At 37.3% G+C, this 16,723-nt stretch overlaps 4 protein-coding genes across 5 annotated transcripts in view; 1 reads left to right on the top strand and 3 right to left on the bottom strand.

The window, feature by feature from the left end:
* The window catches only part of LOC137393107 (F-box only protein 25-like), a 48,393-nt gene extending 46,581 nt beyond the window's left edge, over nucleotides 1-1,812 (bottom strand). Inside the window, exon 1 of the mRNA XM_068079525.1 lies at nucleotides 1,661-1,812. Coding sequence (XP_067935626.1) covers nucleotides 1,661-1,788 — 128 coding nt within the window. The 5' untranslated portion in view covers nucleotides 1,789-1,812. The remainder of the gene's footprint in view (nucleotides 1-1,660) is intronic.
* Nucleotides 1-16,723, bottom strand: part of LOC137395170 (uncharacterized methyltransferase YdaC-like) — a 265,899-nt gene that overhangs the window by 136,456 nt on the left and 112,720 nt on the right. The window lies entirely within an intron of this gene.
* On the bottom strand, nucleotides 2,245-13,468 carry LOC137394602 (NADH dehydrogenase [ubiquinone] 1 beta subcomplex subunit 9-like). Its single transcript, XM_068081337.1, has 3 exons — nucleotides 13,228-13,468; nucleotides 2,882-3,080; nucleotides 2,245-2,595 (listed from the first exon to the last, which is right to left on the bottom strand). Exons 1-3 carry the CDS (start codon nucleotides 13,323-13,325, stop codon nucleotides 2,428-2,430), a joined length of 465 nt encoding a protein of 154 aa, XP_067937438.1. The 5' UTR covers nucleotides 13,326-13,468; the 3' UTR covers nucleotides 2,245-2,427.
* Nucleotides 14,318-16,723, top strand: part of LOC137392768 (peroxisome proliferator-activated receptor alpha-like) — a 44,747-nt gene continuing 42,341 nt past the window's right edge. For both annotated transcript variants that reach the window (XM_068079089.1, XM_068079090.1), the window contains exon 1: nucleotides 14,318-14,369. The gene's annotated coding sequence lies outside the window, so the exon portion shown is untranslated. The remainder of the gene's footprint in view (nucleotides 14,370-16,723) is intronic.

Genomic DNA, 16,723 nt, shown 5'->3' with positions numbered 1-16,723 from the left:
ATTCTGTGAAATTCGTGGATTCGGTCAGATTGAACGAATAATTCGTTACGTGTGGCCGGACCTTTAGACAGTTCTAAAACTGATAGGAGCGGCGCATGTACATTTGGAAGAATATGGGAATAAGACACAGACACAAGATAGAACTGCGATATGTTAGCTAAGTCAAGGAAACTCAGCAAGATCATCAGTAAGGGGTGAAGAATCACAAGGGAGCTGGTAGACATGCGTGCTGCCGCTATCAAGGTACGCTACTAACATTACGATGGAGCAACAGTAGCCATCTCATCATACTCAAGTCAGAGCAATAAATGCATTGGCAACATGCCCAACATCTGCGCATCTGGTTGGTATTCGCTGCTATTTCAGTATATATAATATCCTGTCTTGAGCTGCATGCACAAACACGAGAGCAACATTCGCTAGGTAAACATTCTAGCTGAATATTCGTCCTCATGCCAAAAAGGAAAACACTACAGCATGTGAAAATCTCCATGCAGTTGGCACGACTTGGAACTAGGGATCTTGTAGATGATATTGCTTCAGGTGGCACGCTACCAACACCACCCACAGCTCCATCTAGTCCTCAGTGTACTGGCAACATTTAAACTCTAAAATAGACCTTCCACATATATTGATTTTCTATTAGATAAGAAGCCAGCATAACAAGCTTCCGAACTCACTGATGAAAAAAACTAGGCAAAGAGAGGAGAGACAAGATAAGGAGACAATGTGATAAAAAGGGTGTTGGTAAGGGAGAGTTGGTAAAAGGAGGGGGCAAAGGGAAGAAATAAAAAAGGGGGGGCGGTAGCATGAACAGAGGAACAGAGTGAATAAGGAATAAAGAACGCAGAAGGATATAAACAGAGATAAAATAGACATTTGTAGTCGGGTCACCCATATGATAAGCAGCGGGGCAAATCCCTAGGATGCAGAGGGTTAAAATGCAAATTTCAGAAACCAAACAGTGTTGATGCACTTAAAATTGAATTATTCTACAAATACAAACATTTTAAAGAATTTTGTCATCAACAGACACTGCCCTTGAAAAATTAGTTATAGAATCTCCAGAAGTGGAAAATCTTTGACAAAGAAAACTTAGGCTACCGTTTAGTTAGCTAGACTTGTCTAAGACGCATCTAACCGTGCTGGCATGAGAGCCCTACAGACATGCATAAGTGTGGAAGAACTCCTGAGAACTCAGAGGGGATATTTTCATAACCCAAGTCTCACCCTTCGCTAGTATAGCACAGCAATATTGATTTATTGTAAAAGGAGGCAGAGAGGGTGGCTAACCGCAGCTAACGTGTAAAGATTGCTAACATCGCAAACTCAAGAAGCCTTACTTGCGTGCTAGAATAGACCTATGAAGCCCTTGTTACACATAAATCCAATAACAGCATTGCTAAAGAATCAGAACTTTTTCACACTCCTGCGTTAGAAAAGTCATGGACATAGATCATACACATTGACGCAGACAAAAGAAGCTGTTAGGTTTATGATAACGCAGTTAGCCAGAAGTATACATGCAGCACACTTCCATCAAGCCTTCTAAAATAAGCTAACTTGGATATGTGGCACAGCTTATATGAAAATGCAAGTATGATAACCCAGCAAATAAACATAAACATGCTAGTACCATTTAAAATAATCACACTAATACCGTTGCAATACAGTGTAGTTGATGTTTTCATGTATCTTCACCCTCCAGTTCTGCAGAGTTTCCCAGCCATAGCTAGTTCTGACCCAGATAAGGCCGTCTGAACGCCAATCTCTCCCTAGAAAAGGCATTTTGTTTTCATTACTATCAGCCAGCTGATCAACTAAACAAATGATCAATTTCCAGGCGTGCTGAACTGAAGCTGTGCCACGTGATGTAAACACTGACAAATTGACCAATGAGCTAATGGAAATGTTTGATGTAATTGTTTACAACCAGCGAATTGTAACACGAGCTATTCGATATGGATTGGCAACAGGAGTGCATGCTATTATCACATGTTATTTCCAATGAGTAATGCTTATAGGAACTTACCTAGTAACAGTGAATGGAAACGGCTCTTTAGAATATGCCAACACCACATTGCCAATGTTCACCTTACCGTTTGCAGAGTAACTGCCTGCTCACCCAACTAAATCAATGGTAGATTTTAATTACTAGACATCTTGAGCTGTAATCCAACCTCAATTGACAGCTTTAGTTAGGCATACGGTTGTGCTAAATCCAATAAAACAACAGCTATCAGGAAAACACATAATTTTATGTTTGAACATCAATCGCCAAAGAGCTGCTTTCACAGCAGTTCATAGACTGTGTATTTTTTTAAAATCTCACACTCGAACACAGAAGGTTGCAAAATACATAGTCAAAGTTTGATCCACGCCACCTTAATCATCTTGTCACCTCCTCAGACGATGACCATCGACATTTTAACCCTTTTCGCCTTCTCTATACCACACTTCTAGATTATTGTCAACCTGAGCTTTTTCTCCATATTTTTTCTCCCAACGTTCTACAAATTCCTGTTTACGAATTTCTCGACGAGCGAAATATTCTGGATAAGCTGCTTTTTCATAAGGGTGCCATGTGTCCAGCAACTGCAAAATAAACAAAAAAGAGCTAATAACGACCAATGAAAATTACTACTAGGATACGTTGAAAATGAACTCGGTTGAACCCAACTTTGCAGACATTTTAAGAGTGATCATAGCAGAGTGAAATGTGAGCATAATTAGTGAAAAACCCAACCATGTAAAGCTTACAAATCACCCCTTTGTCGGAGATGCACTGCGGAAAGATGGCGAAAGATTTCAGAACCACTACTAAAGCCTGAATGGCTCCTTTGAAATGTAAGAGAAGATAGAAGAAACACTATCTTCCTACCCAATCTGGATAGTAGAGGGTCCTATCGTACGCTGCTCCTCCGACAGACTCCCCAAATCTGATGCGCACAGGATGCTGTTTCTCCCATAGCTCCGCCTCCCCGTCTAATAACATCTTCTTACAAACCCTCAGATCAGTCTCCTGCATAGTCTGGTCAAGTCGGTGACGCAGTAATACTGCATGATACCGAAAGACGTCTCTGCAGCAGAGTGACAACTAAGTTACTGAACTTTCTCAACATAGACCAAACACTGGCAACTGATTATAATAAACCATGTTATATGTCAATGACCAGGAGTCTCGCAAACTACACTAAACTCATCTTAATGCTAATCATCACTAATTTCATCAATTAACTCAAAACCATTTTGTTACAATGACAAACTGCTTTTTCTTGTATCTGTGACAAACCACACGATTATGAAGTCAACATTGATTCGATTTCAGTTGCCACGTAAAACAATTACTCTGACCTTCATTTTTCAGCAAAAGCAAATAATATACCCTAAAGTGACATTCAGAATTTTTAAGGAAAACCACTTAAAGATGGGAATCCTTCAATAAAAGTTTGACATTACCAACAATTCTTTTGTTTAAAAAAACTAATGAAAAGCCATTTATTTTAAAAATAATACAGATTTCAGCAATCACATAAGGTACAGTGAGCTCAAATTTGATGACATTGCCCAACTACAAGAATTTTAACCAGTGATTTAACAGCAGATGTCTATTCAGCATTGAAGGTTGATTAAATAATCTATACTATTAAGAAATAATAATAGAAATAGTAATGGAAGTTCTAACATAAATCTATAGATACTATTTAGGAATAATAATGGAAGTTCTAACAAATTTAAGATATAAATAGCGTGTGGCTGTTATGATCATCACCAAAAATATTGAAATGCACATATGAATAAGTCAGAAGAATAAGTTTTGAGTCATGTCAGTTACTTCAAGTTTATGAGTCTGAGCCAACTAGTCTGCATTCAATAAGGAAGTGATCAGCTTTTTAGTGCATAAGTTTTTTCAATTCTCTCATGGGAAAAATTTTGTGATTTAAAACGTATGGCTATTGCATTGCCTATCATCTTTAAAGTGCTGAAACGGCTAATTATTAGACGACAAGATATCGAACCCTAGAAATTTAATTTATAACTTTGATACCAGATTTTTCTCACATTCCTTGAGGTCTTGAGACTTAATCTTAACAGGGGTAACAATTATTAATTAACTGTAATTATGTGACTTTACTTTGACTTAACCTATAATAATATCATTCATGTGCAAAGATTTGATTCAAGATTTAAGTTGTGCGATCCCAATTCATATACAACTCAGTCAGTTAAACCTCACTGAATATTCTCAACTCTTTTTATAGTTAGAACATCACAAGTACTACTACTTTTTTGCACTTGGATGGCTGGCTAATTGTCATAGAATTTAATGGATTCTCATAGATAATGGAGCAGTGAAGCTAATTCTAAAATCAACCTTGGCCGATTGTTCTTCAATTGGTGCAACTTTTCTTAAATGACGCATTGTCACAAGTTTCTGAATCATGTCCACAAGGTATGACCTACCTGTGGATAGTATGCTGACAATATTTATATTTATAAAATAAATATTAATATATAATATTAATATTTGTTATACAATATATTGTCACTAGATAGGCTTCTATTCAATATTCTTGTGTCTGTCATGTTTGTGTTTTCTAGATGTGCCTAGAGTGTACCTTATATATGCATGTATATGTCCATAAATGGATAATATAAACAGTAACCTGTCCAGTTTCTATCAATAACCAAATCACAAAGGTGGTGCCCATTGTGGGGAACTGATATTGAACGAACATTGACAGTTTGGTAAATACTTGACTGGTCACAATAAACAAACCAACATTAATCCAACGAAATGAGCATCAGTGTGAACTTTTTGCCCCTAAGTCGATTTGAGATGACACGGATATGTCCAATCAGGAGAATAGATTCCATGAATTCGAATTGCTTCTTCAAGCAGTAGAGAAAACCAACACAGATGACAAGGCGAAGGTCGCAACTTTGTTGAGGTACACGTATATTGGTCCACAAAAAATGACATTCTCCGAAGTCTCATTTGGTAGAGGATGCGGATACGAATTTCATAGACAAGTTTGATGCATTTTGCGATGGAGGCTCAAGTAAGTTGGTGGAGCGGCATGAACTGCTCTCAATAAAACAGAATGTCATGAAACCTATAATGACGAACAAAATAGCGCAAGGTAAAAAACTTACACAGGGAAACCAATGAACAGAAAAATGAGCAAAAATTGTAGGCAGTACTGTCCACCAAAAAACTGTTTAACAAAGGACCAGCAGTGCTATGGCTGTAAGAAATACAACTACTAGTAAAACCAACGTCAATCTAAATGAACAATTAATTTAGTATGTGTTAAGCAGAAATGTAGTAAGAAAAGATAAAAAGCTACTTAGCACAATCCACACACAAATTATAGGCAATTAGAAACAAATCAGGTGATGTATTGAGCCAACATGATTACTGTAAACTGAAGAAAGCTCCCTTAGAGTGTAACCACTAGCAATTAAAGCAGTGCGATGGCTTGATGGCTTGATGGCTTAATAACAAAGGCTCTGAATAGAGGAGAAATAAAAAAGGCTAAAACAAATTTGAACATTTTTGTACACAGTACATGCAAATCAGAATTAGCTGTCACTCAACGTGTGTTCAGAGATTGTGCCGTGTCTATCAATGACGAATGGATAAATTTGGTCAGGGGAGACAACCTACAAGATATTCTGGCCGGCCATTCCGACGTCTTCATATGAATCAGCTGTTTGCGGAAAAAATACCTCAGCGAAATAGATAAATAAGCAATACCAAGATAGAGTCAAAACAGAAAGACACAAACATGGTAGATGACTGACCTGAAAGTAACACTTGGCAGCTACGCAAACAAGTTATCTTTGCTCCAGTTGGGTATTGTAGTCAATGGATCCATAATAAAGTCACAATCTAGAGACCGAACAAGTCATTACGTTCAAGTCTCGACCATTTAATCTCAAGAAAATATCCAGAAGAGCCAGTAAGTACCCAATGCCAACTGGAGCCAGAACAAAAGTATTAACATTGTATGATGCAAAATGAGTTTTTTTCATGTAAAGCTTTGTGAATCATCCAGTGATTTGACCATGTTTTGGACCTTTACGGTACATAGAAATGGCTAAGAATGCCATTTGGATTATCATCGAGCCAGGAAAATTCCAATGGAGGCTATCAGAAAATTCCAATGGAGGCTCTCAGAAATTCTTGTCTCAAATGAAAATGCAAAAACAGTAGTAAGAAAAAAAAAACTGATCTAAGGCTGATGTGAGCAGACATGAAATCCAGGTCAGAAGCGAAATGTGTAGTCTTTGATAAATTTGAATTATGTAAACAGGTTTAAAGTGAACCATGTTCACTTTAAAGATCCGTGGCACCTGAAGTTAATACAGGGTGCTTGAAGGATAAAGGCATTTTTGCGGTGGAAAGCAGCAACTATACGGCAAAGAACCAGACCAAACTTTTAAGCAAATTTATAAGACGTACTATATGCTGAGACTGGCCCAAGAAGCGTTGAAACAGACCAAGCGAACTAGCAACTGATAGGTCTGATGGAGTTACACACCCTCTGAGATTATACATTAATCAGTTGAATAGACAGTCAATAAAACAAGTCAATCTAAAAAAACTATAAAAGTACTGCTCCATATAACCTGTTCTAATAGAATGTGTCTGTTGTTTCACATATACTAATGTAGATTAGCTGTACCATTCTGTCTGTACTTACATACAGTGTATAAGTTTAGTTTCCTTAATTCTTTTTTGGTGTAATTGTCTATGTGCGCATTAAATTTTTTATTTTAGTTAACTAGTATTTGTTAGTAGTTACATTTATCCCATCTTTTTAGAATATATAATAGAAACAGCTGGCTGTCCAGTTTTTATCAATAAGACAATAACCAAATCAAATCACTAACTTCTCCCCTTTTTAATCTAACCTTTTAATTTTTTTTAAGCAGAGCACTGTTACTAATGATTGTCGGTATAATAGTCAATTAAAATATGCTTATGTTATGACATGTTTTTTAAACAGTCTTTATGATGTGACTTTTGCTCCCTTGATTTGCCGATATTTTAACTCTAACATTATAGATAGCCTATACGGAAACTGAATTTTTAATATATAATTATATTTTAACTAGTTAAATTAACTTAAGGTATGACAGCTCCTCTATTGTACAAAAATATGTAAATATTGTAGTATCACGATACGTTCACATGGAGTGAAAATGCTCTTGGATAATTAACGAATTTAATGAGTCCATTTGGCAGTGTCTGGAGTCGTTTTAATTGAACGGGCTGCCAACCATGCTTTAGAATGCAATTGTTTTTATTGAATTTTTCCACTAAGACAGCACTTATCAAGTGCGTAAAAGAGTGTAGGAACACAATATCATAGTAACTAGGAAATTCGGTTCCAAATACAAACTTTGTTCCTCTGTGTTTGTTTTTCCGTGGTTTCTAATTTTATTGGCATGTGTTAAATACCTTTTAACATCTTAACCCCCTTAGTGTACGAGGCCAAAAAGCTGATAAAACAGATTGGTTTTATATATGATGTATAGGTGTTTGTTCTTTGACAATTATTATAACCTAAGCTAACACACTGTAATGCTGGCTCAATAACTTCAGCCGGACACCTAATAAACCGTTTTATGCCTTCCCTGCTTTCTCCTCTCCCCCAGAGACTTTATATTAGTATATTCTCTTAGTTTTGTAAAATTTAAGCTTTATTTTGTAAGTTTTAAAGCTGTTTAATATATTTTTCTAAAGAACCCAGTGTCATAGACATAGAGATAAGGTTTACATCTATGGTCTTAGATTGCGATGTTTCATCATAACCTTGCCTGTATCATTGGCTTGACATGTCTAGAGACAATATTAGTCCCTAATGCTAATTGGTCAATATTGTATTTAACCATCTTTACTAACTTGGTGTCTTACTACCGTAATTGTTAGATCACTTGTTACTCAAATGAACTATGAGATACATGTAAAACTCGGACATGGCGCTGTGAGTAGGGATTAGAGTAATAAGTAAAAGGTTTACTCAAGTAATTTGACAAATGAGCTTTATGAAACCTGCAGCTAATTTGGACTTTGTAAATAGCTCCACCGCCTGGCCTGAATGGCTGAGGAGGTTTAACAGATATCGAAGCGCATCCGGACTGGATACGGAACCACCAGAGAGACAGATTAACATGCTCATTTATATAATGGGTGAGGAAGCTGAGAAGATAGAAAATCAGATAACAGTTGGACCACCAAGGGCAGCTGCTGGAGAGATAGCGGGAGAGAATGAGGCCACTAGATATGATAGAACAGTAGAGGGTTTTAGCAATTATTTCAACTCCAAAAGCAACCATCTGCATCATGCAGTTTTATCCAGATCTCAAGCACAACAATCGGGGAAAACTAATGAGCTGTTTATACATACTTTGCATGATATGGCTAGCAAATGTGAATGGGAAGACCGACACAGAACCGAGATGCTCAAAATGAGGTTACTCATCGGCATGGAAGACAAATCTTTGTCAAGAGAATTGCAACTGGACCCTGATGTAACCTTGAATACTATCAAACAAAAAATGTGAGCTAAGGAAATCATCATGAACAATCAAAAGCTGAAATAGATGGTGCAGTAGCTAGCAGCAGCAACTATGTAACTGTTGCCGCAATAAACGAAGATGGACGGAGACCAAGATACAGTGCTGGAAATCTAAGTTCTGTGACAACCTCCAATCTGGCAGCTAAGTCAAATCCTAGTAAAAACTTTAGTAGTGAGTGTAAGTTTTGTGGTGGTTCTCACGCAAGGGGTCGTTGTTGGGCATATGGCAAATCATGCAAAAAATGCCAAAAGGTCAGGCACTTTGCGAGAAAATGTCCTTCAACCATAAATTCTGTGTCACACGATGAACAGGTATCAGAGGAATACGAGGAAGTCGACGAACCTTTATCAGTAGCAAATATAGAAAACAATAATGTAGATAGTATAGGGCATAGTCAAATATCTAATTCGAATAAGTGGATTATTGACATTAAGATGTGGTCATTCCCTGCAAGCAAAAGTAAATACGGGGGCGAAAGTTAACGCGATGACAAAGAGGGTGTTCCTGTCACTAGATTTTGATAAGGTTGGGAGATCACAGGCTTCATTGTCTGGGCTTGCAAGCCACCAGATGAATGTGATTGGAAGAAGGCGCCTCACCATGGTGCTCCATGATGGTAGGGAACTGTTCACCATGTTTTATACAATGGATGGTGAAAGTGATATGGTCACCCTAATTGGAATGCCTGCTACACGGGAGCAACGGCTAATCTCAGAAATCAGTGAGGACAAGATACCAAATAGTAAGTCTAGCCTAAAAGTAGTAGCTGGATTTTCTAATGTCTTCTAAGGGTTAGGATAACTCAAACAGAAAGTCAATCTGGAGCTGAAAAGTTCAGCAGTAGCCAGAGCAGCACCCCCTCGTAAGGTTCTCCATGGTGTTAGAAATAAGCTAAAAAAAGGTGACAAAGTTGAAAGCTCAAGGGGTCATAGCAAAAGACACGAAACTGAACAAATGGTTAAATCCCATTGTGATAGTTAACAAAGCCCTCAGGAGATATTCGTATTTGTCTCGACCCACAATATTTTAATACCCAGTTAGTCAGGAGTCATTGTATATTAGACTCTACCAATGAGATTTTTGCCAGAGTTTCAGTCTAAGTACTTGACCAGTTTAGATGCACATCAGGATTTTCATCAAGTGTGTTTAGACTATGAATTGTCCCGCCTAACATGCTTTCTAATGCCCTTCGGTAAGTATCGATACCTCCGAATGCCAATGGGCATATGTAATGCTACATAAGTTTCACCAGTGAATGAGCAAAATTTTGGGTAACATCACTGGTGTAGAGATATATATCGATAACGTACTCATTCACGCACCTACTCTGGAGAAGCATGACTCTTTACTCAAGTTAGTTTTAGAGCGTTGTGCACAGGCAAATATTACCCTCAACAAAGACAAATGTGTTGTGGGTGTTCAGCATATCACATTTTTAGGCCATGAGTTTCTGCAGAGGGTGTACACATATCCAAGTCTAAGGTAGAAGCTGTCATACAAATGGTCACGCCGGAAAATAAAAAAGCTGTTGAACAGTGTTTTTGTTTCATAAATTACCTCGCAAAGTTTGTACCACAAATTTTGGAGCACTCCCATTTGCTGAGGCAGGTTTGCAGAAAAGGTTTGGAATTTTTCTGAGAAAAACCCAAGGCTGAAGCGTTTGCAAAGATCAAGCAGTTGATCTGACAGGCTCCATTTTTAGCATACTTTGAGGAAAGCAGGCCTGTTGTGTTATCTGCTGATAATTCGTCCCAAAGTATGGGCTGTTTTGACGCAAGACTGACACCCTGTAGAGTTTGCGGCAAAGAGTCTCACTGAGTGTAGCAGCGGTACTCACAGGTTGAGACGGAGCTACTAGCGTTGACGTTCCCCTGTAAGAGGTTTAGGAACTATTGTTGGGGTAGGGGTAAAGTAACCGTCGAGACGGATCACCAACCGCTTCTTGGTTTATTTCGTAAGGATATCAGTGAATTGACGCCTAGGTTGGCAGTCATGAGGTTAGAGGTATTGTCTTATCCGATTGAGATCGATTTACAATACAGGCCTGGTAAGGAACTTGAGTAGGCAGACACGCTCTCTCGGTCTTGTCCCCCCAAGTCTGATTGTTTTGAAGACATGGGCGAGGATCCTCTTTTGTATGTTCGCTGGTCATCAAATCTGAGCCAACAATGAGGAAGTATGTCAAGGCCACAGAGCAGGATGAGGAGCTGGCAGTTGTTATCAGGTATAAAGCAGATGGCTGGCCAAATTGTAGGAAGATGTGTGCAAACCGGGCCATGGCATACTGCAATTTCCAAAATGAGTTATCTCCGGTGGATGGTGTGGTGTTTTATGGTGACAGATTGGTCATTCCCGTTGCATTGAGAGTGAAAGTGTCAGGCGCGTTGCACCAGGCTCACCAGGGGTGATCAAAACACTGCAGCGTGCGTTTCGAACGGTTTTCTGGTCCGAAATAAAGCGATAGGCTTAACTTGTGAGTCATGCCGAGAAAAGAGAATCGATGAGAGACGGAAGCTTTTGATACCCGTACTTGTTCCAGATAATCCATATCAAATGTTAGGTATAGATCTCTGTTCTTGTCAAGAAAGAAACTTTCTTATGATGGCGGATTATCTAATGAAGTGGCCAGTGGTTAAAGCTATGCCGAACGGGACTTCTAGCTGTTGTGATTGATTGGTTGAGTGAAGTTTTCAGTGATTTCGGAACCCCGGAGAAGATAGTTTCGGACAATGGTCCTCAGTTGGTTAGATATGAATTTCAGCAGTTCTGCAGATATAGTAAAATTGAGCATACCACTAGTTTTCCATTGCATCCTGCTGCCAATGGACAAGTGGAGCAAACCATTGGGACAGTCAAGGCAATGATGAAACGTGGGCAGGACTGGCAAACTGGGTTAACTGCAATTCGAAATACTCCGGTAAGTGAACATGTGCTGAGCCCAGCTATCTTGCTACAGGGTCACACCCTCAGAGATAAGGTGCCTGTATCACAGGAGAAGTATCAGGTAAGAGAGTATAACCTAGAGTTAGCCAGGGATAACATGACTCAGAGACAGATGGTAACTACATACTTTCACGACAGTCATAGTGGCCCAGAAAAGAGTACGCTAGATGCAGAGTAAAGTATCAACTTTAAGACAGCAAAAGGTCCGTAGAAAGCAGGTAAGGTAGTCCAACTTGGTAGTGACCGATCTTATATAGTAAAAACAAATGAGGACTTAACATTTCGTAGAAACTGGAAAGACATGAGAAAGTCTAGGGTAAAACAATTTGAATCAGTTCCATTGACCTAGCATGTGCCAAGTGTGTCCATTCCTATAGTAGGTGCTTCACCCAGTGGTGAGCCTAAGGAGAAAACGCCAGAGTTAGTTAGGGACAGTGCGATGCACCTAGAGGTGAGTGCTGGGTTGCTGACTCCTAACCTTGATCATGTGACTGGTGTTCGTAAATCGGAGAGGGTTACACGCAAACCATTGTGGATGACCAATTATGCTATGTAGGAAGGCTGCAGATGAGAATGTTCATAATCTTGGTTAACTACTATTTTAAAACCAATACACCGAAGGTGTCCACTTACGTTTCCTTTTGATTATGTTAAAAAACACTTTTTGGTTCAGTTTGTTTATTAGTTGTAAAGAAAAGGAGATGTCATAGACATAAAAATAAGGTTTATATTTATGGTCTTAAATTACAATGTTTCATCATAACCTTGCCTGTGTAATTGGCTTGTCATGTCTGGAGACAATATTAATCCCTAATGCTAATTATCAATCTTGTATTTCATCATCCTTACTAATTTAGTGTTTTACTACTGTAACTGTTAGATCACTTATTACTCAAATAAACGACAAGATACATGGAAAACTCGGACACACATGATCTCATTAGATGTTGGAAGCCGACTGGTCTAATTTTGCATCGAGACAAACGTTACTTCGTTAAGTGATTTTTTAAATAAGAAGAGTACTCCGAGATGCGGATGCTCGAACTAGAAAGGCTGCATATAAATCCTTGGTAAGACCAGGCCTTGAATATGGGTGCGTGGTTTGGGATCCACATCTTAAAAAAGATATTTTATCATTAGAGCAGACGCAAAACCTAGCACTGAGATTTATTTTTAAGAAAAAAGGAATTACTAGTTTCACTAATTTAAGAGAGAATACTTCTTTTGAATCGCTGGAGGAGAGACGATCCAGACTGCGTAAAAATATTTTTGGTAGAATCGTCGGAGGCGATATTGATATAAATGTGGGAGTTAAAGTCAGGGAAAGTGGTTCTGATAAAGAAGGAAGGCCTCCTGCATTGTCTACTCGATTTGGGAAGTATTACTTGTCCCACATTAATACCGATCAGTTAAGATATTCTTTTTGGCCTCGGACGGTGAGGGAAGTTCGTGCCGAGGTTGAATAGCTAGCTTGCTCTTTTAAGCTGAGTTCGGCTATTTTTTTTTTTTACCTCCATTGGAGGGTCTTTTGCGGAAAATTTTTATCTGATCTGAAATAAAAAAGGAGTGAGCCGCCTAACTAAAAGCTAAGTCTTCAAAATTTCAACGAAAAGGAAATTTGATATGCAAATAGATCAAAGTATTCACGCACATATATGCAATCAAAAATATACAAACTCCTGTGGTACCTACCGTTCAGGATGCCATGACTGCAAATGTCTCAATGCTTCTTTGTAAAGAGCACAAACTCGCTGCTTGTGCGATATAATTTTAGTCGGTAAAGAAGCCATGTTTAATCCATTGGTCGGTTATAACCCAAGCCAAACCTGCCAAGAACACCAACAACGTTCACCGGTGGACTTGTAGTAGAATTGCAGTCTTACGAGCTGTTCTCATGCAGTATTGGCAACTATCGAAGTCGTTGAAAAAAGGTTTACCGACCGGATGTAAACCTTTTTAAGTTAAAAATATTACCTAGCAAATAAATTTACATTTATACATACATTAATTTGTTACATAATTGCTTAAATGTTAAAAGTGCAATATTGCACAATACAAAACAATTTAGTCAAAAACCCAATCTCAAATAAAATTTAAACCTCGATAGTTAATGCCTTGAGCAAAAAATGTAAAAAGAAAATTCAATTGCAATAAAACTAATTGCATCTTTTTAAAACTTCATATGCAACTGTGTTACAGTTTTATTTAAAAAAATATTTTTGTTGCAATAAATTATTTAACAAATCAAGTACAGTGTATATGCATATTTTAAAAAGAACTTTTTTCACACGGATGTGAGTGGTTAGCTAACTTTCATATGTAACTCTGGATAGTTACCGGGAGCACTCTATAGTCAACGTCGCATCGGTTGGATTTTCAACTTCTCATTATTAGAGTTTGGAACTTTGGCTAGAGAATACAACAACAAACGGTTACAATAATTATTTGTCATGTCAATGGCTGACAATGATGATTCTTTCTTTATTTAACTTTTCTAACAATTTAACTGTTGCTATGTTGTTTTTATGTCTAACAACTCAGTAAACAGATTAGTTAAATATTTTTTCTAGTCATAAATTACTAAGAACTTATTAATATTTACGGAGAAAAGGTAAGATTACTATTTTGGAGTTATCTCCTTTATTGTAACTAGCTCGTAATTGTATCCGCAACAAAATACTCTATGGATCAAAAGACACGTTGACGATGTAGAACAATCCAGATGAATATATTTATGAGCCGGATCTCTTCTACATAGCCCTAGACTTTCCGTATAATCAGATGACATTTCACGAGCTGTTTTGGACCATTTATATAACGTCTCGACTGCCCTGGTACTTTACAAATCCCATAGTCACTCCTATATTCTGTGAAATATTGGCAGAACTACCTCTTTGTTGGCTGAAGTCAATTTTTAAACAGTAAACGAAACAACATTCTTTTCGGCATTCGTTGTAAGTGTTTGTAGTTATGACATCCTGGTTATATTCGCAGTGTAAATTATAAAAATACTAACATTAAACCAGCGCAAGATATAGGAAGAGCGTGTGGTTTGATTCATTTTCAGTTTCGAATAAAAAAGTCTCACCTTTGTTGGTTATTCGAAAGTCAAGTAAGTTTAGCACCGAAATTGAAACTAGCTTTCCCATTAACCGCCACTACAATGTTTATCAAGAATTAAAATAAAACGACAGTTATGAAAGAGTGGGATACGATAAACTGTTGTGTAATATGCGTATTACGCAATAGACAAGTAGTCTGTGATAAAATGACAGGGGTTATTTCGGTACTAATTCTGTAATAAAGTTTTTAATCTTTGCTAAAAACTAAACTCCAAATCAAAAACTTGCTTTATGCAGGTAAGGATATTAGTTCAGATTATTTTATGCTGAGCTACCGTCTAGTAATATAGTACTCAAAAGTATGACTTATATTAATATGTTTTATTTATCTGCTAAAATTAGAACCAAGTAAGTATCAGGATTAATGTGTACCGAAATTCTTCTGCAAACCCTAGACTAAAATGTTGAAATTATCCAGTATGCTTTTCTTCGTCATATTGTTGAGTCACTGCATCATCGATGATTGGTGTTAAAGGAGGTTCTACGCTGTTATGTAGCATTGGCTCGCTAGAATTTTATTATAAGTATCAGTTGCTGGGATATTTCTTTCTCCATTCAGATTATGCGCTTCTCTTCTTAATTAAGGGCATATATTTAATCAAACTAGATTCCTTGTCCTACAACAAATTCATTAAAATGTAGATGTGGTTGGTGCCTTCTTTAAAGTTAGAGACTCTCATTATATATATTTATAGATAAGTTTAGTCAAGAAGATTGTCATTTTACGTTATCTTTTCAAGATATGTTGCATTTGTGTTTCTTTAGAATGACCGTAATGTCAGTTTACAACCAAATTTGGAGAAAAAAGCAAATTACAACAAATAGCTTAAAAGTTTTTTCCAAAACCATTAATAATGAACAGTGGTTGATGAGAAAAGAAATTAGATAGATAAAAAATAGTTACTGTAATAGATACATACTCCTAACAATTGTTAAAGGTTGACTTGCAATAAAATTCACATTACAGTTATTTGGTATCAAAAGACTCACCATGTCTTACTCTGTTGTGTTGTAGGTACCAAATATGTGGAAATGTGATTACAAGCTCTTAAAAGCTCAAAAATGAAAAGCTGCCGGAGATTGGAATCTCTTTATTTCGATGACGTAGCCATGAAATTTGGTTATTGTCTTGTCACATGATGTTCTCACGTGAATTGAAAGGCCAATAAAAAGCTCAATATAAAACTTATCGTAGCACTAGTTTATGACAAACACTTCGGGTTTTACCAAAGACCCCGTATCAAATATAGATGCTCGCTACTTTACAGTTTAGTTTCGGTTTGGTCTAATCGGCAAGTCGTAATCTGATCATGTGACCCAATACTTCGCAAATAATTTCTGCTGCACTTTTCGATTATCGCAAGTAACCAACAGGCTCGTCATGATTATCAAACAATGATATGTACTCCTTCAAGCTAAGGCTAAAAAATTAAACGAATTTTTACGGTAAGTTATAGGATATCACTGCTAAAAGTGACAGCATTACGATGACGATAAAACAGACGCGTAAGAACAATAGACATGGTTTTATTGAATGCGCGAAGTATATTTGTAAAAATATTTCGACGAATGAGGTTGCATGAAAGTGTAAACAGAAACCATCTCTCACAACTACGTCACATTTGAGCCGTTTTGGAAAGAGAATCTTTCGCCGCCAAACTACGGCGGTCTCGTGTGGCTGCGATTTTCTGTTCGTTTTTGAGCTTTTAAGAGCTTGTAATCACCTTTCCACATATTTTGCACCTACAACACAACAGAGTAAGACATGGTGAATCTTTTTATATTTAATAACGGTAATGTGAATTTTGTTGCAAGTCAACCTTTAAACTACCGGTACTTTAGAAATCTTGGTTTTATGGAATCAGAAGTTATGTAATGTGTGTGAAAATATAAGTCATGGCAAAAAATTTTACTTGTAAGTCTAGTTCAAGTATTATTACTCACTAGTTGAGTTAGCTATCATGAATGAATCTTACATGAAGATATGAAACATTATTTCAATGAATATTCAGAGATAATAGGCATATAATATAATAATGAGAAAATGGTGACCTCAACAGTTATTG

This window comes from Watersipora subatra, chromosome 4 (assembly GCF_963576615.1).
Source record: "Watersipora subatra chromosome 4, tzWatSuba1.1, whole genome shotgun sequence".
NCBI classification, from domain to species: domain Eukaryota; kingdom Metazoa; phylum Bryozoa; class Gymnolaemata; order Cheilostomatida; family Watersiporidae; genus Watersipora; species Watersipora subatra.
Note: the sequence above shows the minus strand (reverse complement) of the source record. Positions and strands in the feature narration are given on the sequence as shown.

Bases quoted from the DNA above. Each gene is read 5' to 3' on its own strand.
- LOC137394602 (XM_068081337.1), bottom strand. From the start codon at position 13,325: ATGGCTTCTTTACCGACTAAAATTATATCGCACAAGCAGCGAGTTTGT. The intron at 3,081-13,227 runs GTAGGTACCACA...ACTCTGCTGCAG, and splicing joins CAGTCATGGCATCCTGAACG to AGACGTCTTTCGGTATCATG. The intron at 2,596-2,881 runs GTAGGAAGATAG...TTTATTTTGCAG, and splicing joins CCCTCTACTATCCAGATTGG to TTGCTGGACACATGGCACCC.